Source organism: Typha latifolia, chromosome 7, assembly GCF_019914945.1.
Source record: "Typha latifolia isolate L0001 chromosome 7, TyphaL0001v2, whole genome shotgun sequence".
Lineage (NCBI taxonomy): Eukaryota > Viridiplantae > Streptophyta > Magnoliopsida > Poales > Typhaceae > Typha > Typha latifolia.
Genome location: NC_133092.1, coordinates 2,486,647 through 2,512,488, shown reverse-complemented (window position 1 = coordinate 2,512,488; position 25,842 = coordinate 2,486,647). Strand labels below are relative to the sequence as shown.

General features: G+C 36.3%; 3 protein-coding genes and 1 long non-coding RNA gene across 8 annotated transcripts; 1 reads left to right on the top strand and 3 right to left on the bottom strand.

The window, feature by feature from the left end:
- Positions 1-339: 339 nt before the first annotated feature.
- On the bottom strand, positions 340-4,614 carry LOC140791795 (uncharacterized). 2 transcript variants are annotated; one of them, XR_012109633.1, is made up of 2 exons: positions 3,933-4,614; positions 340-1,495 (listed from the first exon to the last, which is right to left on the bottom strand). It is a non-coding gene; the product is annotated as an uncharacterized lncRNA (long non-coding RNA). The 2 variants fall into 2 exon arrangements; XR_012109632.1 differs by having other exon boundaries at positions 340-1,315.
- Positions 4,615-6,607: 1,993 nt separating this feature from the next.
- LOC140791725 (cyclin-A1-4-like) lies at positions 6,608-11,127 on the bottom strand. 3 transcript variants are annotated; one of them, XM_073142360.1, is made up of 11 exons: positions 10,730-11,127; positions 9,122-9,497; positions 8,802-8,938; positions 8,592-8,684; positions 8,381-8,514; positions 8,226-8,301; positions 8,072-8,148; positions 7,945-7,978; positions 7,715-7,864; positions 7,395-7,529; positions 6,608-7,315 (listed from the first exon to the last, which is right to left on the bottom strand). In XM_073142360.1, the coding sequence occupies exons 1-11, from the start codon at positions 10,952-10,954 to the stop codon at positions 7,244-7,246; spliced, it is 1,509 nt and encodes a 502-aa protein (XP_072998461.1). In that variant the 5' UTR covers positions 10,955-11,127; the 3' UTR covers positions 6,608-7,243. The 3 variants fall into 3 exon arrangements, with proteins under 3 accessions (XP_072998461.1, XP_072998464.1, XP_072998463.1); XM_073142363.1 differs by having other exon boundaries at positions 8,802-8,935; positions 10,730-11,124; XM_073142362.1 differs by having other exon boundaries at positions 9,122-9,494; positions 10,730-11,094.
- A 6,272-nt stretch (positions 11,128-17,399) lies between these two features.
- LOC140792400 (salt stress root protein RS1-like) lies at positions 17,400-18,827 on the top strand. Of its 2 annotated transcripts, XM_073143383.1 has the most exons (5): positions 17,400-17,485; positions 17,581-17,769; positions 17,887-17,976; positions 18,077-18,161; positions 18,278-18,827. In XM_073143383.1, the coding sequence occupies exons 2-5, from the start codon at positions 17,656-17,658 to the stop codon at positions 18,586-18,588; spliced, it is 600 nt and encodes a 199-aa protein (XP_072999484.1). In that variant the 5' UTR covers positions 17,400-17,485; positions 17,581-17,655; the 3' UTR covers positions 18,589-18,827. The 2 variants fall into 2 exon arrangements, with proteins under 2 accessions (XP_072999484.1, XP_072999483.1); XM_073143382.1 differs by having other exon boundaries at positions 17,411-17,769.
- Positions 18,828-24,320: 5,493 nt separating this feature from the next.
- Positions 24,321-24,954, bottom strand: LOC140792985 (large ribosomal subunit protein eL27x-like). Its single transcript, XM_073144271.1, has one exon. It carries the CDS (start codon positions 24,885-24,887, stop codon positions 24,480-24,482), a length of 408 nt encoding a protein of 135 aa, XP_073000372.1. The 5' UTR covers positions 24,888-24,954; the 3' UTR covers positions 24,321-24,479.
- Between the last annotated feature and the right edge of the window lie 888 nt (positions 24,955-25,842).

Genomic DNA, 25,842 nt, shown 5'->3' with positions numbered 1-25,842 from the left:
GTTAAGTTGAGGGAAATTATATAATTTATTTTTATTTAAAAACTAATAATATGATATATTTATTAGGGGTATAATAGTCATTAGCTGTATTCCCAAAGTTTAAGGCGACATTGTAAGTTTAAATTTTTTAATATATTTTAGTAATTCACTTTATCTTATACACGTAGAACACAAATTATATCCAACAACCGGACTTATATATACGTGAGAACATATAAACTTTAATTAGTCCTCCTAATCAGGCCTAAATGGAATTGAATTAGTTAATTGAATTAAAATAACAAGATTGAAGCGGGTCATATTTATTATCTCTATGACTCAATAATCTTCAACAAACAATTCCAAGGTAACAGAGTGTGAAGAGCTCATTAAATTAAAATCGTCTGAATGGGACAGTCTCGAATGATACAATAGGGGGGGTTACATATCACATCAAGTGCCTCACACGTCCAAGTAATTAGGAGATAATAAATTAGGAGATAATCCGCAAATAATAGGTGAGAGTGTGTGGGGGCAGTTCAAGTAATTCTGATGCCTTTCAATATATCATCTGCAGTAGCTAATTCTGATGCCTTTCAATGTATCATCCGCAGTAGCTAATGACCTTGATAGACAATTAAGATGCAATCTTTGGGTATAAAATCTCAATGAAAAAAGGCTGATGCTAATGTAGGAACTAATGATTTGGACTCAGGTTTGCTGGCATCTAGCCTAGAACTTAGGACGCTTAAAAAATATTAACATAAGAAAAAAATAAGAGAAGTTAAAATTAATACCTAATATCTAAATAATAAACTAATGTATTCTTATTAAAAACTATAGTAAGCTATTAGAATCCACTAATTTATCAACATGCATAATAATTTTGATTTTCAAAATCAATCTACATATTTAAATATTATACAAGATGCTAAAAAAATCAGCTGAATCCTAAGTATACCCTAGTTATATTCTATGGAGCCTGAAAATTAAGCCGGAAGTTTTTTAAAACAATGCTTACACTAAAAGACCATAATAAAATCATGTTACGTAGAGATATAATCGAGATAAGGAGCAAATTAATCAGAACAAAGTGAAGATGGAGAAATTACACTAGAAGTTAGATAACTTGTGGGTAGAACTCAACTCATCACATAGTATTTATTATCAACTTTTGAAAATCCAAATAAAAATAATGGACAAGTACACAGGAATATACATAATCAAATTGCTGCATATTATATTTCCAAGACATCTCATGAGATTGTTACCTTTTTCACATCACAAACTTACTCCATTATTTCATGTACTACTTGATAAGCTGCTCTGCAAATCACTGTTTCAGAATAGCATCAGTTGTGAAACTTAGTATTGTATACAAGAAAGCAATAGTAATTGTAGAGAACAAAAGAGGGATTAACACCTAGAACAAAAAACCCTGAGAATAGAAGGTTAAAGAACTCCAGAAACCTGTTATGGCTGCTTTGGGAATTGACCCTCACTTAACCATAAAAGACTGGCAACAGGCATATTTAAAATTTTAATTAGATCCTAGAATTGCCTCGAGAACTGATCAGCGGATGTAACAAATAAAAGTTAATAAATTCTGATTATGAAACTTCAACAAATTTGGACCATCCATATGATGAGTTCGGTATATAAGAAAGTTTTTATTCATCTGAAAATGCAGCAAAAAGTCTGAAAACTTCTCTGCCAAAACAAGAATGACCACAACAAAAGATGATATTGAAGGTTGATTTTACCAATGATATATGGTGAAATAAAATGAAATGCCTGCAAATACACAAGGCTCAATGAGGACATAAGTGCATGCATTTAGGACTCGATAATAATGACACTTAGCAGTTGACCCAGGTACACAGACTGCCATTTTCAGCAGCTCTACATATAATTTCTATTCCATCCAACCGACGAATGAGATTTCCAATAAAGCCAGGGGGCAGCACTAATGAGGCCAAGCATGCATATCAATTGCCAGTCTCGATTTAATACTTCACGCTTAAATCCATAAGATGAACACAGACAAGTTGTCTTCTAAGATCTAATATAGTTTTCCCCTTATAAAAAGAAACTAAGTGAAATAACTAAGATTCAGAAATTGAACTTGATTGCCAACTAAGACATCATATTCCAAGATTCAAATCAAGACCAACAAGAGACAAGCTCCCATATAAAGAAAGGATCAGATTATAGGATTTGATCAATGAAGAAAACATGATAGTGACTAGATGATCTGGGACTTTTAACAGAATGTGTGGAGAAGTCTAGGCTAGCATTCACGCTTAGAATGCAGTCCACGCCTTTTATTTCCGTCCACTTTCAATCATAAGATGAAAATTTTGTTGTAGAAGAGGTTGCGAAGGCCACAATGCTACAACTCAAGCAAGGGCAAGGGCCCCCTTCCTTCGTCCCAGTTACATCTAACAACCACCATGACGTTTTCTTACTCATACCTTTTACTTTTAACCATCATATCCTTTCTTTTAGCATTGGGAAAGATATAAAAGATGAAAGAAAACAGCACGGAGATAATTTCTGTTGCTCGAAAACAATATAAAGACAATGTAACATATAACCATCACATGGGTACTGAGCAGCTAATCAAGAGCCATAAAGATACCATTTTTAACAGCTTGAATTGTCGCTCTAATCTCTCAAACTAATGAAACAATGAGATCACTCATCAATCATACTTGGGGATCCTCAAGAAAATAACAATTAACATCAGCAAGAACTAATTTATGCAAGACAATAGCAATAACTTCTGACACAAAAATGTAAGTTTATGCATGTAGAAGTAAGAAACTGATCAATAGATTCAATTCTATGTTAATAGTGAGCTCTAACTAGCTCTTAAAGCATGCGCAAGGAAAAAAATGCAGCATATCCAGTGGCGTCGGCGTCCGGCGTCCGGCGGAGGCGGCAGCCGGTCAGTGAAGATTGAAGAGGTCGGAACCGGCGTCCGGCGGAGAAGCAACCAAGAGGGCTAACTGTCGGAGTCTTGAAGTGTCTAGAAGGCGTCGGACGGTCGGAGTCGCCGGATCGTCGGAGAGAGTGAGGGAGAGAGTGAGGGATGGGTTTACACTTCTGTGGCGGCTGGTGAAGAGTTAGGGTGAGGTTATGCACTTTTGTGGCAGCTGGAACGAGGGAACGACAGCCGAAGGAGGGATTGAGAATAGTTAGGGTGAGGTTTCATGTTAATAGGTCGGGTAGGTTTTTGAGGATTGGATTTTTACTTATTTTCGTATATTTACCTTGAATATCTAATATTCGTATCCAGATCCAGATATTTTTTAAAACTGTGATTTGTATATATATCAGTGTTTGTATCTAGACCGGATAATTTATTTTGACTCGTATACGATGAAATTCGAGTTAGATAGCAAGTCAGATCGAAAGAGCTAACAACACAATCCTTTTTTAGAAATCAAGCAAATAATTTAGATATAATGAATCTTTCTTGACAATCTCCGAGCATAAAGATTTAAAAAATGCAAAGAATTCAGAAGTAAAGAAAGTTTTAAGGATTGACATTCTAAGGCCAAGAAGTTAGCAACAAATCAAACAATGTGATAGAATCACGTAGGAGCCATCAAGGATTGAAACTTAATACTAAAATTCACACAAGAGTAGTAGGATTATTTTTTACTAAGATTTCTTTCGATTTTGGAGTTACATCAAATTTTAGGGATCACAAGTCATGACTAAAAGTGATCATATGACTCAACCCGCACATGCCCAACCCAAGCCCGAATTGTCAATGGGCGGCAGGTGCTGCATGTTTGACGAGCCGACCTAAAATTATAGGAAGGTCACAATCTATAGGTCTAAAGTCCATTACTATGTTTTAAATCAATAAAAATAAAAGAAGCTAACATAGTGTAGAAGGTAAATAGACAAAAAAGAAAAAGAAAATAGAACAGATCACTCACTTTCTTCTTTCTTCTTCCCATAGGTTCACAGTCTCTGTCTTCTTCTTTCCAACCAAATCATTCTCTAATATCATAAACAGCAACTCTATCCTCAATTTCTCACCAATAACAAAGCACCTCCACCCCCTATCGCAACATCAAAGCACCTCCACCTCCACCACTCGAGAGATCTCTCACCTGCTCGGCTACTCCCACCATAGCATCATCCCATAGTGTTCTATTTCAACAAATTATAGTTTTTCTTTCCTTTGGGTATAAGCTCCCTACCATTGGATTTGATTTGGCAATTTGAGTTTGATAGAGAAAGTAGATTGAAGAGAAGGGTCATGCCATAGTTCATGGAGGCTTGCTTTGGGCATAGGGTTCTACTTTTGTTGTCCTTTCTCCTCCCTCTTATGCTTCCCCACCACCTTCGATAAAGGAGGAGGAGATGCTATCATTGGAGTCACACAAGGAATGAGGTGGCAGTGTCGAAGAAAGAGAATGGTGCAAACTATAGAGATCCTTGGGGAGAGTTGGAGAGGTGGTAGATGACCCTTGTAGAAGTGCACATCAGTTGGGCAAAGCTAGGAGGATAATCATTGCCATTGACTTCCAATTCTTAGCCATCGTCACCGCTATCCATCACGCCATGCCTGACCCGGGCTCCAAAATCCTATCAGCCATTAAGCTCGGTCAGGCCTGACCCAAACACTCGCGGGCAAATTGGAGAACACAATGCCCTACCCAGTTGGCCCAGTAGACTCGACTTGCCAGTCATGACACTGTATGAGTGTTATACATTAAAGACTCAATTGTTTATGGTGGGTCCACCAAAATGGAGAATTTTTTTAGAAGAAATGAATATCAACTACAATTAGGACAACATTGGGAGTTCACTTCCTCATAAATTTTGGAGGATCATAAATAGAGGAAAATATGAGTGGGGAAAGGAAACTGAGAGTAAAATGCGAAGTTTTTTTTATTTTTTTAGTATTTTCTTAATAGGATTCAAGGTAGTAGGTGTTGTAACAACATCATGCCATAACAAAATAGTATACTTATTGTCTTGTACAAAGAAATTAAGGCCTCCTTTCAGCTGTAGAATAAGAATTAATTTATTTTAAAATAAACCTCTTTATACTAGTACAGCAACTAAATAACCACTATGATTTAAACTAGTACACTAATTATTATTTTTCTCTCCTATCACTTAATATCACTTATTTTACAATACTCTCGGGTTCTCTCCAAAGAAAGCTAGAGTGACATGTGGTGCAAAGAAGTAAACTCGTAGGGCAGAATTATTTTTCTGCACTGTGGGGTTATTTCTTTGCATTGCGAGGGGTTCTTAAGTTGTAGCGTGGATTTATTTCTTTGTATTACAAAATTATCTCTTAATTATAGGATTTTTATCTGCACCACACGAAACAAAAAATATTTCACCCGAGCATAAAGAATTTTAAGTAATGCGCGACTATTGCGGTAGTGTGAGAAAAAAAATATATCTTTGTATATAATGCTAGTATATTGCGTATATAGCCTACATTTCTATTAGTTAAAAATAACCACAAGTATGTACTTATCAAATATTAGTATTTTTTTTTTAAATCCGATCAAAGGAATTATGATTATTTATTTAAAATATCACTAATTCCTAATTATGGGTGAAAACGGGTCGGATTAACTCCGATCCGACCCGCTATCCGACCCGATTCGGATCGGATTCGAATAAAAAAAATTTATTCAATTCGGATACAGATAGAGTTTTTAAAAAAAATTCAGATACGATTTCGAATATGGGTCGGATATATTTTTTTAGATTCGGATATCGGATATCCGTTTACCCGCATAATTTTTTTGAATGATTTACAATTTTTAGTTTGTTTATTTAAATAGTAAATATTAATATTGTTACTAATAATATGTTATATATTATTTATAAAGATTAATTTCTCTAATTTTACATATTTGACATACAAAAAATTTATTTATTATAAAACTCTTAATATTTTTATGTTAATTATATTTAAATAGAATATTATAATTTTTTTAAATTCAATCAATATCCGTTTAAGATCCGATCCTCTATCCGAAAATTATCCGTATCCGTTTAGTTAGAATATAATTTTAAATTTCGCTATCCGTCTAATATCCGCATCCGTATCCGAACTAAAAATATGAATCCGAATATAGATTGAGCACTATCCGATCTATTTTCACCCTTATTCATAATACAATTTTACTATTTTTACCTTACTTTAATATTAATTTTATATCACATCAAATATAATTATTATTTTTATTATATAAGTATACAACAAAATATTAAATCTATATCGTTATTAGCCCTCTTTTTATAATATAAAAAATTAAAATAATTCTTCTATAATTTAGAATTGGTAATTAGGACTTGGTAGCAATTAAAGACAATAAACAAATAAAAACAAACCCTGCTTTCATTGGAAACATGTAAAAGGACCTTAGATGTCTTCCGCAACTGACTTCCAAGACAAGTTGCATTGACATAGACATTCGTATAATTTCCTACATACCACCTATAGTTCTCATTTTGTCCATGCCGCAACCAATTGTAGATCAGTCATATAGCAGATGAGCAAGAGAAAGAAGAATATAGTTCTTAATTCTTCCATATTTTTTTTGTACTTTTAACACGTCCAGAGGATAAATGATCATGAAGAAAGATGTCAGGGCCTGGCATAGTAATGTAATATGATGAAAATAAAATGTACATACTTTTGAAAGTGCAAACCATGCTTCACAAACAAATTCAACTTCCTAAGAAGAGTTAAAATTACCATGCTTCGTGTGAAAAGGCTCACTCAACTGAAAAGAATCAGCCATCTGAAGTAATGTTCCTTGTCCAAAAGCACATTAGTAGAACAATCTGAATTCTGAAATGTTGACATAGCCTCTCAGATCCATGCAGAAAACCATAGGAATACAGTTTCTGGTTGTCGCAATTCAAGGGGTTGCTGAAATATGCCAGCTCCCTCTGTCCCACACTATGTAATACAAATTGACTGGACTTCAATGTACATGGTATTGAAGAAGATTCTCCCCCCCATAGGGCTTCAATTAGGAAAATGCATATGGAGATCCAGAACTGGAAATCAAACACAAATCACCATGATAGCATTATCACAGAGAAAAACAATAATCTGCAGTATGGCATCTATTTTTTGAAAACATGGGAGATGCCACTAGCGCTTCTTGTTCCGTGAGATGCCAGCTACTACTGGAAATATGAGAATCATGGCCGATGAAAAATGAGTCCAACAAAATATTGGAACGGATTTCAGACAGGCCTTCTAATTCATCGTGTCTTGGAAGAACTTGGAAGGTATTGATGGAGGACAGTACTTCTTAGCCACAAACTTGTACTGAAGAAAAAAATTCATTGATGTAAATTTCACTAAAAACTGAAGGAAATAAGATAAGCATTGGAAATAATTTAGTTACCTTGTGCTGACTATACTTCTCTCTAATTGAAGGCAGGTTGCTTCCAGGACCACTACAAAAAAGCCGATGCAATGCCTTCACGCAGTCACATAGCTCAGAGGGCTTATACAATGTATAATGACCCAGCGTGGCATTCTGTTTCCAATTTAGGAAGGTAATAAATTAAAATTTCAGCATATGAGCTAATCCTATCGGGTACTATTATAAGGAATAGGTGGCATCCTAATAAAAAGGCAGAGCTTGTGGTTAGGAGTATTATTTTGCACATGTTCCATTTATTCAGATAAAATAAAAGATAGCTGAACTCAACGCATACTTACCCAAGGGTTCTTAGTTGGCTGAAGTATGAACTTCGCCAAGAATATGGAGGAAGCAGCAACCAATGAAGGAGAATAGCAAAGTAAACCGTACTCAAGAAGAGATAACTCCGCAACATAGTTGGCTAAAAATTCAAGTTGCAAAAGTGGAGCCTAGAAGAGATAAATAAAGATTAAAATAAGAAGCAATACGAGAAAGATGATTGTAAAGCTTTGATGTAAACAAGAAGTACCTCATCACATACTTGAGCAACCCGGACAAATCTCCTATTATAAACAAGGAAAAAATGAGTTATCATAATTTAAGGACATGATTTAGCCCATATAGGAACCTGATGATGAGTAGAAAATTGTTACAACCTCAAGAAACATTTAGCAGTCGGGGCTGTCATTTCAAACCTCAAGTACTTCAATACTGCAGCTTCCATTTGTAAGACCTGTTCATCTAACTTGTTAAGAAGATGGAACAAACATAGCAAGCAAGACTAGGTTTATACACAAGGGAACATCATACCTCATCCTTGAAATATGTATTGTCAGTTATATAGCAGAATTCCTCCACTTGTGGGGCACATATCTCTTCATATTTCCTGAGCAGATCAGCATGATCTAGCTTAGAAGATGACTAGCATGAAGACGTCGATAGTAACATTAAGGAAAAGGTCTTACGCAGCTATAAGCATGCAAGAAACACCAAGCAGTTGTAGCCGTTGACGATTTATCTCATTACCAGAAAGATACCGGTCAATGTAATTTACAGTCAGATATAAGGTATCAGGTACAAGGCGATATTCTTCAGCTACCTGCAATTAAAAGAACCAAACTGAGTTGGCAACTAACAGAATGAGAGCATTCATAAATTTGGCCAAGTTGAATTTACTTCTACAAGCCAGTCTATCAGAATTGCCCGCATGCTCGCATTTATATCTGTCTGGATCTTTTCCATAAAATCTGTTGAAGGCCTTTTCTTAGTCTGCTAGAACAGCAACAGGAAAAAGCAATGAATAAAATTAAGGAAAACAAACTTATTAAAATTGATTAGTGGGGTGTCACAGGATGGTAGAGAAGAAAATAGGTAGATAAATGTCACCTCAGCTAAACGCAAGTGCTTGTAAATATCACAAGCAAGTGTTGCACATAATTGTGGATCCTCGTAATTACTATCGACCTCAAAAAAATGATCAATGTCCATTGCAGTAGGAAGACCTCTCTTCAATTTAGACCCTGCTGATGTATGGTGATACAATTCAAGTCAGGAAAGCCAAAAAGGGAAACTGATTGAAAAAATGACATCATGTCATGGTTAATTCAGAAAATTAAGCAGCTAAGAAGGGTAGTTCCGTCACTTCCAATATGATCATGCATATCTAAATGAGCAAAAATTCTTTTGCTTGTTATAAAATTATAAACCTGGTGCATCTGCAGAATCAGAGATGTGGAGATTTTCATTTGCTCGCCTCTCCAAAGAAGCAACTGCTGAAGAGTCTCCATTGTCTATGTACTCAAAGTCCGGACTTTTCATGGAATCACATATAGACATAGTATCATCCAGAGAAACAGAATCGCCTGAATGCCCAGGGGATATGACAGTACTGCAGGGTAAGATACAGGGAGCAGTTGTAGGTGCAGAGCCATCAGTTGCTGGGAGCGAGATATCCTTGCTAGATAAAGTTGTTGGCTTTACGGCAGCTGATGTAGCCAGAGAGCTTAGCTGCAAGCTTGTGTAACGAACAGTTGTAGTAGATCCCTTCTTCACAGTTGATGTTGAACTAGTTGGATTTACCTTCTAATTTGAGCAAGATATGGAATATCATTTAATTTAATATTTCACAGCAAAAGCTTTGACAGCATCATGAATATTATGATCATTCTTACCAAAGAAAAATGAACTCCATGAACATGCCCAACATGATTGTAATAGAGCAAAACAAAATAGACCACAGACTTGACCCATGAAAAACTATTTACTAGCTTATTAGTATAATATTCTTGAGGAAACTAACATGCTACTATGCTAGGCAGCAACCACATAATTTCTATAGCTGTAAATTTACGTCATTTGATAGAGTAGATTTAAATGTAATATATTATGATCTGACATATGTGTCGAAAGAATTACAGTCCAACTAGAATTTTAATGTAATTCAACTATAACTGTCCACAGCACTCCATGACATTATTCTGTAGTGCATCCTATGGCTTTCACTATAAAATCAAACAACAAATCACTAAATTAATATTATGTGGCACGTGTCTATTTCAAGTTATGCCATTTCTTTTTTACTTAAATAAGTCTAAAAGTATGAAGTTTTGAAAAGTATTTAAGTAAAAAAATCCCACTCGAAGAATATGTATTTAATCAGCTGCAAACTAAGAGCACGAGATATACGGCGTCTAAGCATATCAGCTGACACTAAAGATTTGCTAATTAAATATGGACATAAATAACAGGTATAGAACAATACATCCGGAAAAGGAGCATTCAATCATTTGTGGAAGAATGAAATGGGTGCATTAAAAGTATACGGAATGATAAATAAAGAAAAAAACAGACGAAAATCATGCATCCAGCAATACCTATAATATGTGCATGTAAGTCGCTGAATAGTGCCGGAATACTGCCAAAAGGCAAGTATTGTTACTTTAATTTATAAAGAAAAATATTCCATCTTTATTGCCTTTGGCGTTGACATAATGCTTCCATGTAACCAACATCAAAATAGAGAGATTAAATGAAGACGTCCTTACGACTAACTAGCAAAAAAGTCTAAATTCTGAATCTAAATAAGTATAATGTTAATAACTACAGATAAGAAGATATAAGATACAAAAAGCCCATAAAAAATATATCGCAGAAATCAGAGTGAACATACTAACCGAAGAGCAAGATGCAAACGAATCGCAAAAATGATTTTTTTTTTCAAACCCTACTTAAACTACCATCTTTTCATATCAAAACAGATCGTCAAACTAAGAGAAAAGAAGCAGGACGCGAGAAAGGCACCAAATTGTACCCACATTGGTTCCCTTCGCAACACCGGCTATCAAGCGACCAGCAGCGCGCCCCGCATTGCCCTGGTTCGTAATGTTCCCGAGAGCAACCCTCTTCTTAGCCTGCTCCACCGTAGCTGCCGGCATCTTGGCAGAATTCTCCGTCGGCGCCGCCGCCGCGGCTCTCTTCGTGGACGACGAAGAAAAAACCGGCCCGGACGACAAGGACGATCGCCGCTTCGATGTCGACATCGGGCGTTTCCTAAACCCTAACTTTACAACAAAGGTGACAACAAGAAAGAGAGATCGAGAGAGAGAAGCCTAGACTTCTATAAAGAAGACAGATTTAGAGTTAGGGTTCGGCGGAGGAGGCGTGAGGGCATCTTGGAATAGGGAAGAAGAAGAGATAGGGTTTCTATTTCGATTTCGATTTCGGACAAGAACGCCGGATTAAGAGGAAGGAGACGGGGGGGGGTTTTATTTTCTTGTTTTATTTTTATTTTTCTCCTCCCTTTATTTTCTTGGAGGGAAGGAGACGATTTGAAATGCGACGCGATCTGAGCCGTCCACGAGGCGAGCATCTCGGCATCGAGGAGCGTGATGGAGCGTGCCCACGTGGCTTCTCATTACTCTATCGTAGTTTGAATGCATAAAGATTGTGGTCACCGATGGTGGAAGGGTAGAGTTAGATTTGATTCCGAGACGAGAGCGGACCGGTGATTGTGGGCCTTGTAGGAGGGGAGAGGGAGGTGACGGGATCCAGAGTATTTTAAATTCGAACCAGGGGCAAAACTGCAAAAGTGGCTCGGAAAGCTATGGTTTTGCTGGGTGAGAAAAGGTTAAAAAGGAAGATTTTGGGGTTGTAGAGGTATTAATTAGCAAAGTGGCGTGGGGGACAATTCAAATATGAGGGATTCTCTGAATCCTCGAGTGTAGGCATTCCTTCCAATCAGCTTCTTGGCAAATTCTCATTTGCTTTCAAAGTATATTTATACAATTGGAGTACCCAGAGGATCCGGAAGCAATTTGAACGGCTCACTTTTTGGGAACACGTGGATCTGATAAAAGCTCCATATGAATTTGGCTCTCTTTATGAAGTAATTCAAATCGAAGTCTGCCAAAAGAACAGGACCACTTGACCAACTAGGATGAAGCCACCTAATGGTAAATTTTGAATTCAAGTGTTCCCCATAAATGTCCCGTTTTAAGAGTTATTTTTTCAACCAACTAAACTAGAGGCTATGGGATTTGCTTCCACTCTAAACTATTATTGTTAAGAAAAATTATGTGGTGGTTTGGTGGCTTGATTCAACGCTCGACTCAGTTGATGGCTCGGTGGTATGATTGGCTTGAAAGAATAGCTCAGCTTCGCGATGGTTCGAAGTAGGCATCGATGACGTTTATTTCAGAGCAATTGTTCAACAGTGCATATAGTTTAAAGTTTAAACTAAAGAACTTACTATATTAGTTAAAGTTTAGTAGCATCTAAAAAGTGATGACTCTTTATTTAGCCCATATTTAACTTTTCGGTTGATAAAAAATTGTTAATTATTTTTTAGGGATAAAGTTAATAATTTTCTTATTGCTAATGTTGATGCTACCAAGGCCTGCCTCAAAGCAATAATTTCTTGGGTTTATTTCAACCTGTATCCCGTGCCAACCTCTCGTTGATTTTAAATTTTCTACTGATTGAAGCAAAACCCTCACGATAGATGGAGTAAAAGTTAAAACTAATTTTCATATGTTTTTCTCTCAACTCAAATATGTAATCATGCATATTTTAGTTGTTACAAGAATTGAAGCAACTTAATAAAATATTATGTTGGTCGTAGGTTTCTTTGAAGACGACAAAAATATTTGGTGATTAGATGCGGAAATTTTTTCACAAAAGTTATTTATGTGGAGAAACAAAGTGTGAACATATATATATATATATATGTTTTTTTAAACCTAATCCAAAACTTGCGTCTCATAGTCCTTCAATATGATAATTTCAATGCTACAAGACAATATATCCATCATCTATAAGTTCGCATCAACGTATCCAATGATAACTTCTTCGATAGACACTCTCTATCACTTTTGTCTCACTCTTGTGCTCAAAGTTATACATGGAGTCCAAACCCTCAACTTAATTCTCCTCTATGCTTTGTCTTACTATGTCGATTATAGACAACTTATCTTTTGTCTCCTCTCTCTCTCCCTCTCTCTCTCTTCCATATATGATATACAACTGTTAAGCAAGCTTTGCTCATTCCGGACCAAGGCATTTGGAACATCTATATAAGTCTTCACCGACTTTGCTCGAGCTCAGGGAAGTTCAACGATGTGTCCGCCACCGGCCAATCGGAGCCCGGAAGTCGACGGTGTGATCGGCGACGATCTTACTGCCTCCAAGCATTTGTTATGCGATGAGAGTTACTTGGCGAGCGGAAAGGAGGAGCCTTCTTCAGTTGAACTTGGTCATGAGGAGAGCAAGAAGTCTTATCACTACCGGGAGGTACAAAGTTAGATATAAGTACATAAACTTAGGAAGATTTATAGAAAACATCTTAGTATTTGCTTTTATTATTATGTATGCATGATGACCATATTATTCTTTCATAAGTTAAATTACTCTTCTGAACTTTTATTTGTATCGCTTTGGTCATACTGCTACTTATTTAGTTCCCTTAAAATGGGTATCAAAGGTGTGGCAATTGGACTAGTGTTGACCAACTTAAATCTTGTGTTATTCTTGGTGTGCTATATATATTTGAGTGATGCATGCAAGAAGACATGGAGTGGGTTCTCTCTTGATTGCTTTAGGGGATGGGGACATTGGTTAAGCTAGCTATACCTTGTTGCATGTCTGTTGTGTTTGGAGTGGTGGTGGTTTGAGTTCGTGATCGTTCTATGTGGGCTTTTAAAAGGCCCGGGAGACAGTTTGTCAGCTATTGGAGTAGTAATGCAAAATTGCTAATGACAGGCTTGGTGTATATATTCCCCTCGTAGTTGAGAGCCATGGGGTGTCGTCTACCCGGGAGACGAACAAGCTCAGCGCCAGGTGGCCGGAGAGGCCGAGGAGGGTTTCGAGGGTCGGCGGCACAGCGTGCAGCGCCTTATTGGGCCTCGTAGCGATGGCATTTCATGTATGGGCCAGGAATTGGCGGGGGCCCATGTTCATCGATTGGGGATCGGTGCTGGGTTTAGTCACTGTTGCATTGCCGGTCGGCGGAAACTGCCCGCAGACGGTAATGTGCGGCGCCCTCTGAGGAAGTGCTCAGGCCGACGTGGGAGCCCATATCAATTTGTGTGGGTTCTATAGGGTGAGATTGTCGATCGCTTTGTTCTTGAGCTTTTCGATAAATTTGGGCCTTTTTGGGCCTTTGATTGGGCCTCCTTGCCGCCGAGGTTTTATGCCCAGGCGGCGGCGGCGGCGGCGGTGACGACTGACTGGATTTTACGGGCAAGGCACGCCGAAGAGAGAACTAATTGTAGAGAGGTATCGAAATTGGATCGTAAAGCTCCTTAACAAGTTGACACATGAAGAGATTTTTTTTTCAAAAAATATAAAGAAATAACAATATTAGAAATGTTCATACATTTTTCTTTTTTAATCAAGCCATGTCATGAGTGGATAATAAAGAATTTTTAACTAGTATTGTTCTCCTCTTTTCGATTAATGGAGTGTCTAGGCTTGTTTAAGAGTTAAGGAGAAATAATGGTCTCCACAATCTTAAGAACTAATCAAAGTGGACATCTTTGGAATATTATGATGTTAAGCTGACAGCTGCTCTCTGTACTTTATATTCATTCCCAGAAACTTAGTGGAAAAGGAATCATATTAAAGAGGGACTAAAAAACCTCACAGTTTACGTAGTAGAATTAATGTATTACATTGACTCTAATTAAGCTAGCAGGCCAAATGGACATAAAAATTAGAGAAATTTGTACCCACGTCTTTCTAAATTGCCCCCTAAAACTATTATTTAGTATCGTATTACTTAAAAAACTGAATAATAAAATTTACAAAAATTCATATTTAACAACTTGTCTTTTAACATATTTATGGTTTACACCTTCTGCTTTCAATATTTATAAATCGAGATTTATATTTTATCAAATATTTTACAATAGTATTATTTGAGAATATAATAGTTAATTTTTTTAATATCTGTAGATATTAAAAATAGAGAGCGTAAATCACAAATAGGTGAAAAATGTGAGGTGATATTTTAATTAGCATAAGAGATAAATTTTATTATTATTTTTTCATAAGTATAATATAATATTAGGGAAAACAGGGTAAAAAAATATAATTACACCTTGTTTTAAGTCTTAAGATAAGATAACAGGTAGATGAGTTAAGACCTCGTACTTATGCATAAGGAGGACAAACTTATAAAATCCCACCAACTAATGTCACTAATGCTTGCAAAAAAATAAAACCCAAATACCTACGTAATAAATCATGAACTAGAAAAAATAAATATTAATTTTAACATATCTGTCACTCGCATAAAATGGTGTCTATAGTACATAATTTATTAACTTTAATTATCTTAGTTTGTACCTATCCAGGCTCATTAAGTAGGTCCAACAAGCAATCAAAGGTTGTAAATTAGTCCTTATTTTTTACGTGCAAGCTTTGTATAGAGTAGGCCATACTTTAGCATCTACCTTATTATAAATAATAATAAATTTATATAGTCAATCTTTTAGCCATCCCACAAATTCTTATTTCGAGGTAAATAAAACTTTCTAATTAATCATAATTAAAATACAGTTTAAATTCATATTAAAAAATAAAAACTATTTTGCCTTATAACTAATACTATAATACAATGATATTTTGAAAAGTTTTTTTATGATAATGACATAAAAATCTCAAATTAGAAATATCCCTAATAGCATACATCGACGGTGGACATATCACGTTCAATTTACTTGCAAAGGGAAAGAAACAAGCTGTGGGTACACGTCAGCAACTTAGATTCTCTATTCGCATATTATATATCATTACTAGATTCTTTTGAGATAAGAAATCGAAGAAGTCTTAAACTTGCTCGCCGTTCCAACTAATGATGCGTGATTGGCTGCGACTGGGGGAGCAATGAGTGTTCGAGGAGCTCACGCCACTCTGGAGCCAATGGACCAGAGCCACGTGGTGGTTAGCGTCCATTGGCCAGTGCGTGGTGGGTTCCACGGAACAAACTCCATTGATATAATTTCAGAGAAATTAGGGTGTAAAATAATAAATATACTAAAATATCTCGGTTTTCTCTTGCCGAATTTTTGCTCGTATCTAAAGTCAAATAAAAGATTGTGCAAAAGAGTATGTAGAATAGCGTTATACTTGCGTATTGTCCTCTTTTGGCTTTTGCTGAGATAAATCCAAGCCAAGACCCACCCAGCTGTGCAGGTTAATTAATCGGTTTAGTAGAATTAAAACCAAAATTAGCTCATAATTAGAGGACCAAAGATAAGGATGAGATGGGCAGTACAAAACACAGCAAATTAAATATTCTTAGGCGTCTCTGTCTTGGAACATATTTATGACAGCATGCAAAAATTTATTTGGTACATAACCTAGAATAATTATACCAGATGGGTGCATTAGAAGAGCTTATCAAATCATTATTTAAAGTTCATTAAAAGAGAAAAAAAAAAAGAGGTCCAATTGGTAAGTAAATAAACTTGCTTCTCTGGCAACCAACAAATCTTTTTTTTCTTTCACAATATTGTGGAGATATCTCCAGCTTGTTCTCTTCATTCCATTAGCATTTATGTGCTTGCACACCTCAGTCAGCTACAGTTCGATTTAAATAAATAATTTCAATTATAATATATTTTATTTATTTGTGTTGAAAAATATATTTTTTTCATCCCTGCGATGCCGAACTCTTTGGTATATATATATATCAGAAAATACCCTTGTTATTATTATTTTTTTAATTTGTTGGATAATAGGGATGAGAAAAAATATATTTATATATATATATATATTATTATTATTTTTAAATTGTGGAACATGCAGACAAAGGTGGGGGCGTTTTGGGGATAAAATAAGTGAAGCCACCGCGGCCTTGGCTCCCCCGGCCAGCAAAGCCACGTGCTCCGTGCGGCGACCGATACGTTCCTGGGCCCCGCCGACTCATCGGGCCGTCGCTGTGGGGGGGGGGGGGGGGATGAAAACCCGTTTCCCTCGGGATCTGGTTTCCCATTCCCCCCCGTTCCCCTAACCGCACACGGTATCTCTATCCCCTTCTCTTATTACCAACGAGAGATAAAAACACCGGCTGTGGGACCCACTAATGAGGGATCGCCACCCAACCCTGCTCCCATCGCCAGCTGTCGCTCCCTCCCGTCCCCGCCACCTGCAACCGTGCCCCTCCCACTCAACAAAATTACGCCTGGTGCCCTCGTCCCTCCGGAAATGACGAGAACGCCCTTCCCAGCCCCCCTGCGATTACCCAAACAGCGAGTGGAGCCCACCATGTACCGTGATCACAGCCGTCCGTACTCTCATCATGCGTCCCGCCGGCCCTTTTCCAGCTCGCATCGCTGCCTGTCCTCGCTGGCCAAAAGTTGCCTCCACGTACCCACCTCCCCGACTCAAATCATTGGACCAGCCCGTGGCATCCCTCGTAATTAACTCCAAACTCAGAGGCTGTTTTCCCGCAACCCCCTTCTATATCTCCATCCTTGGGCTTACGGAGCTTTATTAGCTCTGTTTACATACCCTCTTCGTCGGCGAATCCCATCCCATATCCAATCCATAGAAGCACGAGAAATCTCCATGTATGTATTCCTTCTCCCCCTAGCTTCTAAGATCCAATCCTTGGAAGCACTCTGAGATAGCATATATAACGTTTTATTCTCCTCTTAATTAGCAGTTTATATATATATATATATATATATATACACACACATACGCATATATATATATATATATATAGTTGGAAATCGAGATGAGTTACTGGAAGTCGAAGGTTCTTCCAAAGATCAAGAAGGTGTTCGACATCGACAAGGACGGCAAGAAGGCCGCCGCTGTCGAATTCTGCAAGTCCTTTGATGGCTGTAAGGTGAGTTAGTTTCTTTGATTAATTGTTAGTTCGTGATCCACATATTTTTGCTGGTCATGTAATTTGTTGTTCTTATTCTTCCATGCATCTTTTGGGTATATATATACATATATATAGGAGGAGATCACCAAGGAGGTTGAGGGGAAGAAGATTGAGATCACGACCAAAGTGGTAGAAACCTATGAAGCTTCTCCGGCTGAGATCAAGGTCATATATTATTATTATTATTTTTTCTCTCGTACCTCGAGAATATGCATATATATGTACGCTCGTAAGCTAAATAAGTAGTAGTTTTGATCGACTGCAGAGTTTGGTGAAAGACCGCAAAGCGGGTAGAGTCAAGAAATATTCAGTTCAGGTCACTAAATTTATCGAGGACTTGGTAGTTATCGGTACGTACGTAGTTAGACAAACAACTAGTTGTTGTTAATTGTTATATGTGTGACGCTTTATCACGAGATATATATATTTATGTATCTAAATTTAAAATTGTTAACTATGGTGTTAGAATTCCCGGGAGCCAAGCAAGTCAGCGAGGCGGCGGCCAAGTCTGGCCCGGCCCTCGTCTCCGGCCCAGTCCTCTTCATCTTCGAGAAAGTATCCACCTTCGTCGTCACCGAGGAGCCGAAGCCGGAACCGCCTGCCGAGCCGGCTCCCGCCGAGGAGACGACCAGAGAGGTGGTGGTGGAGGAGAAGGAGGAGATAGAGGAGAAGGTGGAGGAGACCCCGGCTCCCCCTGCCGAACCGGCTCCGGAGCCAGCTCCGGCAGCACCAGCGGCCGAGCCGGCTAAGCCTACCGAGGAGCCGCCCAAGGCCTGAGGGCAACTAAAGGAGTCTCCATGGCTATGTACAAGTACAACACCACCATCACCCCCCTCATCAAAACTATCATCACCATGCAAGTTCATATCATGTCCTATTCTTTCTTTCTCTTTCTCTCTCTTCCCTTTTACGTTTATTCCTTCTGTATCTATGTTGGGTTTTCTTCTTTGTTTAATTTGCTGTGAAAAAATTTGGGCCAATATGTGATTATTATTACTATTATTATTTGGTTACAAGCACCTGTGCAGTTGTGTGGTTTATAAATTAAGCACATATATGTAGCTTTGATCTTCTTGTCTCTCTAAGTTTACTTTTGTGAGTAGAAGAGTTGTTTGATGATATAGTGGAGTTGTCCAACACGCAAAGGCTTACTGAGAGGCTTGATGGTTAAGTTTTGAGGGAGATTTTTTGTGGATGTTAACTGTTAATCAGGGAGGATTAGTATTTAATTTAATTATTAGGTTTATAGGAAGGAAACAAATGAATGTGGTGGGGTATATGATGGGGAGAGGAGGGTAAGGGATCTGAATCAACTTATGGGACATCACCATCCATCTCACGTACACTCGATCATGATGCTCTAAAGCTTTGTTAGATAAGGATAAAATGTGCTTGCTTCTTGGCAACATCTATTTTTTGTTAATTAACCAAGTCCATATCTGTTCATGGTTAGATATTGTATAATTTAGAGTGGAAAAGTCGATACTTAGCCAATCTAAGATGAAAGTAGTTATAAAAGTTTATTAATTTGATCATCACAATGGATCTACTTTCTTCAAGGAAGATATCTAATGAGTTTAATTTGCAAAGGTTTACATGTATAAAAATGAACCATGTGGGACTAAAGTTAGTAGGTGAGGTGACATGCATCGTATAACTTAATTAAAAAATAGAGTGAAGATTTTTTTTTTCTTTTTGAAATAATTAAACTATATACTCTTGCAATGATCGATGAGATGGAATTAACCTTTACCTACTGCCTTAGGACTCATTTAAATGCAGAAGTTGGCCTCTCAAATCCAAACCATCTCAACTCTATTTGGGCTCGTTTGGTTGAGGAAAGGGAAGAATAGAATTGAAATTAGATGTGCACTTATTATGGAATAGAGGAAATTTTTATTATAATTTTAATTTGGTGTTTGGTTCTAAAAATAGGGGAATAAAAATAAGGGGGAAATTTTTTATTATTTCCCCTTATTCCAACTATTACAACTAAACACCAATTCACCCTATATTTTTAATCCCCCATTATTTCCCCTATATTTCCACAAAAATAACCTTATTTTCTTTTATCTTTTTCAAAAAAGAGAAGAATTAACAAATATCTATTTTTTATTTATTTATTACTTAGATTATGGAAATATTTTAATCATTAGACCTAATTATATCTTCTAGATTTAATCAGTGCGTGTACTTAATAGTATTATTTTTTTTCTCATATATTTGGTTTTCAGATATGCATAAAAGCTTTAGAAAGGTTTAATGTGATAATTTAGTTGCTTTTTAAAAGAATTCATGTGCTCTTCCTAAAGAACTGTGGCAAAAATGATATTTAACCTGCAAAGATAAAACTTATCCCAACTAATCAACATTATTACTCTGTTAAACTCTCTCAACAAAATAATGACATGGGGTAGGAGATAAAAAATCGAACTTATCCTAGAATAAAGCCTCTTTATCTCATTTCTTTCATCTCAATTATCATGGAATCAAATGGTTTACCCACTATATATATATATTTTTAAACTCCTTATATATGGAGAATAATTAATATATGAAAGTAGGTTATCTTCGATGATTTAATTATAGTTGTCAAAGTCTCCCAATAACCAATATGCCTCCTATGAGCATTACACATACCATTTGCCCAAGGTGACATGAAAGTACGCAATAGTTGCTTTACACTTACGGACTCATACTAGACTAATTAAGTCTCTAGGAGGAGGGTTTCTTTGCAGATAATAAATGTGATAAAGATGAGTATAAACAACCCTAAAGAAAATTTATAGCATATTATTATAAGTGTTCTTTAAATGATTCTATAACTCATCAACTGGCCTTCTTTGATGTATACATCATTTAAGTTTCACAGTCTACCACATCCTGATGAAAAAAAAATTATCCTCATTCCCTTAACTTGAGATAGCGTCTCAATTGAAAAAAAAAATGATAGATTTAAATCTAAAAATACTCGGAAAATATGAGCCGCATTAATCAACTTGTTTGAAATGTTATGAGTTAGCCTTGTTAATTTAATTCATAGCAATAAATAAATGGGAATATCATCATCTCCAATTTGTCCACCCTTTTGTTGCGGCGGCAATCAAGATTAAACAAGAGAGGAGAGACGAGGGAGTGGAATAATGATTGGGATGAAAGCATAGCATATTATCAATATAACAACCAACCACCCTACACATATCAATAGAGTGGAGTAGTTATATTTATATTTATATATAACAAGAAAAATAATAAATAATAGGCATATATTTCAACTATATTATAGATGAAGCTCTCTCTCTCTGTATTAATTGTGAATAAAACCTTACGGAGTAACACCCCGAGTTAAATTTAAGTCTAACGACCCACCTAGATTTGATCCTATTTTGTTGCAAATCAGTATTTTGATTGGTCTCAAGTTTTCGTTTTGTAATTATATTAATATGATGGTCGAATTAAAATATGTTTATATCTATCAAACGGTAGAGAATGACTTAATATTTATAACGGTTGTTATTTGTCATTTTCTCTTATATAATTCACACTACTAGCTTAAGATTGGCAAGCTACCACTCTGGAGACATGAGATCATTTTGTGGAAGAATTCACATGCCTTCGAGTTGTTCAAAGTTTTGAGAACAGAAAGTGAATATATATATATATATATATATATATATATATATTCTAGATGAATACAAGCAGACCAACATATCTTTTTGCAATCTATTGCGAGGACCCACTTGTTAGAAATAGTAGTAAGTTTGGTCCCATGGCATTGTAGGGCTTTATGGTTGGATAGTTTCAGGTCCACTTGAGTAGAAATAGATTCAATAAATATCCTTTTTTTAGTATTTTGAAACCCGAATCGAGACTCGATTAAGTCGCTAACTGGATCCGTTTCGTTAAGCGCTAGATCCTAAATTTTATTGGTGCTAGATCCAAGTGTTTTAGTGTAGTTTTTCTTCTCACATAATAGAGTATTCTTGATAATGTTTGGCATCCTCTGGTAAACCTGAATGATAAAGAATATAAATTTCCTTAGATTTAAATTATTAATTCTATATAAAGTGCATAATAGTAGAATAGAATTGATTAAAAGTGTCTACAATTACTCTGATCTATATAAATTGGGAGCTTCTGTATTCCTATCGGAGAACAAAAAAGGCTGGGGCTGTACAATTAAGAGTTCATAGATCTTTTTTCTTTAAAGAGAGAAAAATAAAAGTTTAATAGTGTCTAACTAAATATCGATACTAATGAAATTTAAACCAGAAAACTCTTATCTTTAATCAATTGAGGACTATTCCATTGGCCATTTAAGACATGAGAGTGGGTGGAATATTGAGTACTATTATGATAAGCTGGATGACAAGCTTCATGGGGACAGGTAAGGACAGCAACAGTTAAGCCAATGGAATGAGAGGTTTATGCCTACCAGACAAAGGGTCCTCTCATTGCAACTAGTCTTTTGCATGATCAAATGATTAGTTTAAGACTAAGCATCAATGCCTTAATTATAGACCAAGTATGCCTAATGATTTATTACTTGACTTGGGTTGAAAACAGGTCGAATTGAATCCAACCGTGCCTGATTTCATATCTGATGTAAGAGACATCTTTATACTCCAGTATGAAATCTCTAATTTAATTGTCTATAGATTTCAATAATTGTATCATATGTCCTTATTGATTCAATAAATAAATATGGATACATCATATATCTATCCATATTCGTTATTGTACCTGACAAATACGATAATTAAATTTACTATCCATTTATTATCCTTTCCAAATAATCGGATCAGAATATACAAATAATTTTATCACTACCTCATCTGTTTCCAATCTGTCTTCACTCTCACTTGGACTTCATGAAAATTTAAATTGAAAAGACAATGACTCATGTCATGACAATAGAAAAGTAAGGCCAAGGCCCGTTTAGATAGCCCTTTGAAGCAAGCAGCTGGGCTAGATTGGATCAAATTGGCAATAATTTTTGACCCCAGGTTTGATATAAAAAAAAACTTAATCTGAATCAACCAACAAATACATCAAGTTTAAGGCATCCGATTCATCCTGAGTGTAAAGTAGATCGGATGCCTTGGAAGGTGTATGCATCCTTATGGTCAAATCTGAGCTCTACGAGGACTAACTACAAACCAAAAGATTTCAACAATGTATTTAGTACTCATATCACAAAGAACTCAATAATTTTCAACATATTACTTCCACTAGGAAACACAAGTATGTAACCTATATTCCTAATGACACCAACCAATTCAAAACAATGGTATCTTTCATAGGAAATTATGAATCTTATCTTAACTCCTAGTAGTACAAAAATACAAAATGAGATAAATTATAGCAAAGAATAATTTTACCAAATTGGCATAACCATAGACCACAAGAAGTTCAATTCATGATGAGAAGCTAATATTAGACTAGCAATAACAGAAGTAGATGAAGGAATTGGCATTACACTATGACTCAAGTAATGATGCTGAACTGTAGATTAAGTTGGTCAATCAAAAAGAAGTATAACACCGGTAAGCACCAAGGTGATGATAAACAGCAGAATAAAGTTGTGTGATGTACTACTCCAAGTAAACATATGATCAATACTAAGGTTTATACAAGCTAACTAGTATTACACTTTTCCACTTGGTTGCTATGAATATATTCTACCACAAACTACTTATGCTAAGAAAGATGTCAGAAATTGTGTGTAACATATTTGATGCAGTAATAAACATGACCAGAGTGATCTGAAAAAATTCAGCAAAAGCATAAACTTGGATTTTTTTCTTCAACTAATCCATTCATAAACAGGATCAACTACACCACTCCAACTATACACACTCAATAATAAAGACAAGTTCTCGTGCCATGTTGACATGCATTAAGAACAATAGCATATGGCCCATAGGACATTCTATGTTTCTCCTGTTAGTAGGTTACATTCCACATTGAGAATTGCATGGCAAATCTTGACGTGCCTCTGTATTAAAGATAAACTACAACATCCACAGAGATACAATACAATAAATTAGATATGCTTCGTATGAAATGTTTAACCCACACAAGAGACAAACCTGAGTTCAACTTAATATGGTACTTTCAATAATGAATTTTCTGATACAGCTCAAGAAAGCTTCAATCGAGACAAGTGGACAACCAATCACCTATCCTATGATGTCAAATAGATACTCTATTAGCACTAAGGCATGCATGACAGTATTTCCCCCCCTCTGTGGATACCTAGTAACTCACTAGACCGTAAAATGTATGTGGTTCATATCAACAATAGAAACCTAAGGTCTCCAGTAACCATTTGTATCCGTCTAACACCAAGAATATAATGAATATAAGACTAAACCACAGCTTAAATAAATATGCGCAGTAGAATAGGCAGAACCTCTCTGGACTCCAAAAACAAATCTTGATAATAAAAGTAATGTCTTTAACCTTTTGCTAATACCATTTTAACATAAGCATGCAACACGAATACATAAAATGAAAATATTTCATCTATTCAAATTCAACAGGAAACTAACTAAATCCATAACAAAATAGATCCACTAAAGGTTCAGCATGAGATCCATAACAAAACTTCCAATTTAAACTCAAGATAACTCTTAAACTTGTTCCAAATACCTAGAGACAAGTTCTCAAAACCTCAGCTTGGTAAAGAACCACCTGTTCTTCCCGGCCTTGAACCTCTCCTCGAACCTCGCCTTCGCCTCCTTGCAAGCAGCCACCTTCTTGTCGCGAGACTGGAGGGAGTCAATGGTGGCAACCTCCTTGAGGTCGACATCGAGGGCGTAGCGAGTGGGCATAAGGTGGGTGAAATTAACGAGCTTGAGGAAGGCCTTGACGCGGGACTTCTTCGCCGTCTTCTTCGCAGAGTCCTTCCGTATCACCTTCTTCGGGTACTTTGCCACGCCGGCGACGAGGCAGTGCGGGTAGGGTCGGTCGCGGGTGCCCTCCTCGAAGACGCGGACGATGACGGCCTTCCGGCCAGCGAAGCGGCCTTGGAGGAGGAGGACAGCCTTACCTGGTTTGAGAAATTTCACCATGGTTCTTCTCCTGCGGACGACGGCAGCGGCGACGAGGTCGAATGGAAGCGGAGGGAGATGGGAAGGAAACCCTGATGGGAGATTCTTATAGGGAACGAGGAGTTAGGGTTTTTTCTATGTTGAGATTACGAATATACCCTTTCCCTTTGGCTACACCGGATTTGGGTCAGGCCGAACCAAGCGATTAGTCTTAGTCTACGATCGTGGTTGGGTCGATTAGTGCACCATCGGTTCAACCACTCTTTTCGGATTAAGAAAGAGTAAGAAATTTGCATTTATAACGCCTTTTTCACGTATTTTCGATAATTTTTTATAAAACATAATTAGGTGATCTCTATTGCATATATTATATTTTAGTCAAATATTATATGAAGCAAATCACGTGCTATGCATGAAATTTTATTACAATCATAAATACATATTTTTTTAAGATATTAGTTAGAAATATTTTCTCTCCCATATCGGTAGTTCTTATTCATGGTAACTAAATATAAATTTCTATATAAATGTTTTAAAGTAATCATTAAAAATAAAATATAAGTAAAGTTATAAAGCCATATATTTAATTCTCATTTAAGATATATTTTTTGAAAAATATTATTGACTAATCACAAAACTTTAATAAACTTATAAGTTAACTACGTTAAAGATGCTGTTAAACTACTCTTATCTAATCTATATCCACCTTCTTATGTTAGAATCCCTTCTCTTTTTTGTAGAGTCCGGGTTCTATATCTATGGTGAATCCCCTGCTTTCGAACATAGTTTCTAGTATGTGATTTATGTATAAGAAGACAAAGATAAGAATCTCCCTTAAACTTTGGAGTTTAGAATATAAAATATTTATCAATAATTTTTATCTAAGCATAAGAAAAAACTTTTTTTTAATACTATAGTATTGGATATAATATTTGATAACTTTAAATTATTTTAAATAGTTTATGCAACGAATGAT

Bases quoted from the DNA above. Each gene is read 5' to 3' on its own strand.
- LOC140791725 (XM_073142360.1), bottom strand. From the start codon at position 10,954: ATGTCGACATCGAAGCGGCGATCGTCCTTGTCGTCCGGGCCGGTTTTT. The intron at 8,685-8,801 runs GTGACATTTATC...CTGTTCTAGCAG, and splicing joins AGCACTTGCGTTTAGCTGAG to ACTAAGAAAAGGCCTTCAAC. The intron at 7,979-8,071 runs GTTGTAACAATT...TGTTTATAATAG, and splicing joins ACTGCTAAATGTTTCTTGAG to GAGATTTGTCCGGGTTGCTC.
- LOC140792400 (XM_073143383.1), top strand. From the start codon at position 17,656: ATGAGTTACTGGAAGTCGAAGGTTCTTCCAAAGATCAAGAAGGTGTTC. The intron at 17,770-17,886 runs GTGAGTTAGTTT...ACATATATATAG, and splicing joins AGTCCTTTGATGGCTGTAAG to GAGGAGATCACCAAGGAGGT. The intron at 18,162-18,277 runs GTACGTACGTAG...CTATGGTGTTAG, and splicing joins CGAGGACTTGGTAGTTATCG to AATTCCCGGGAGCCAAGCAA.
- LOC140792985 (XM_073144271.1), bottom strand. From the start codon at position 24,887: ATGGTGAAATTTCTCAAACCAGGTAAGGCTGTCCTCCTCCTCCAAGGC.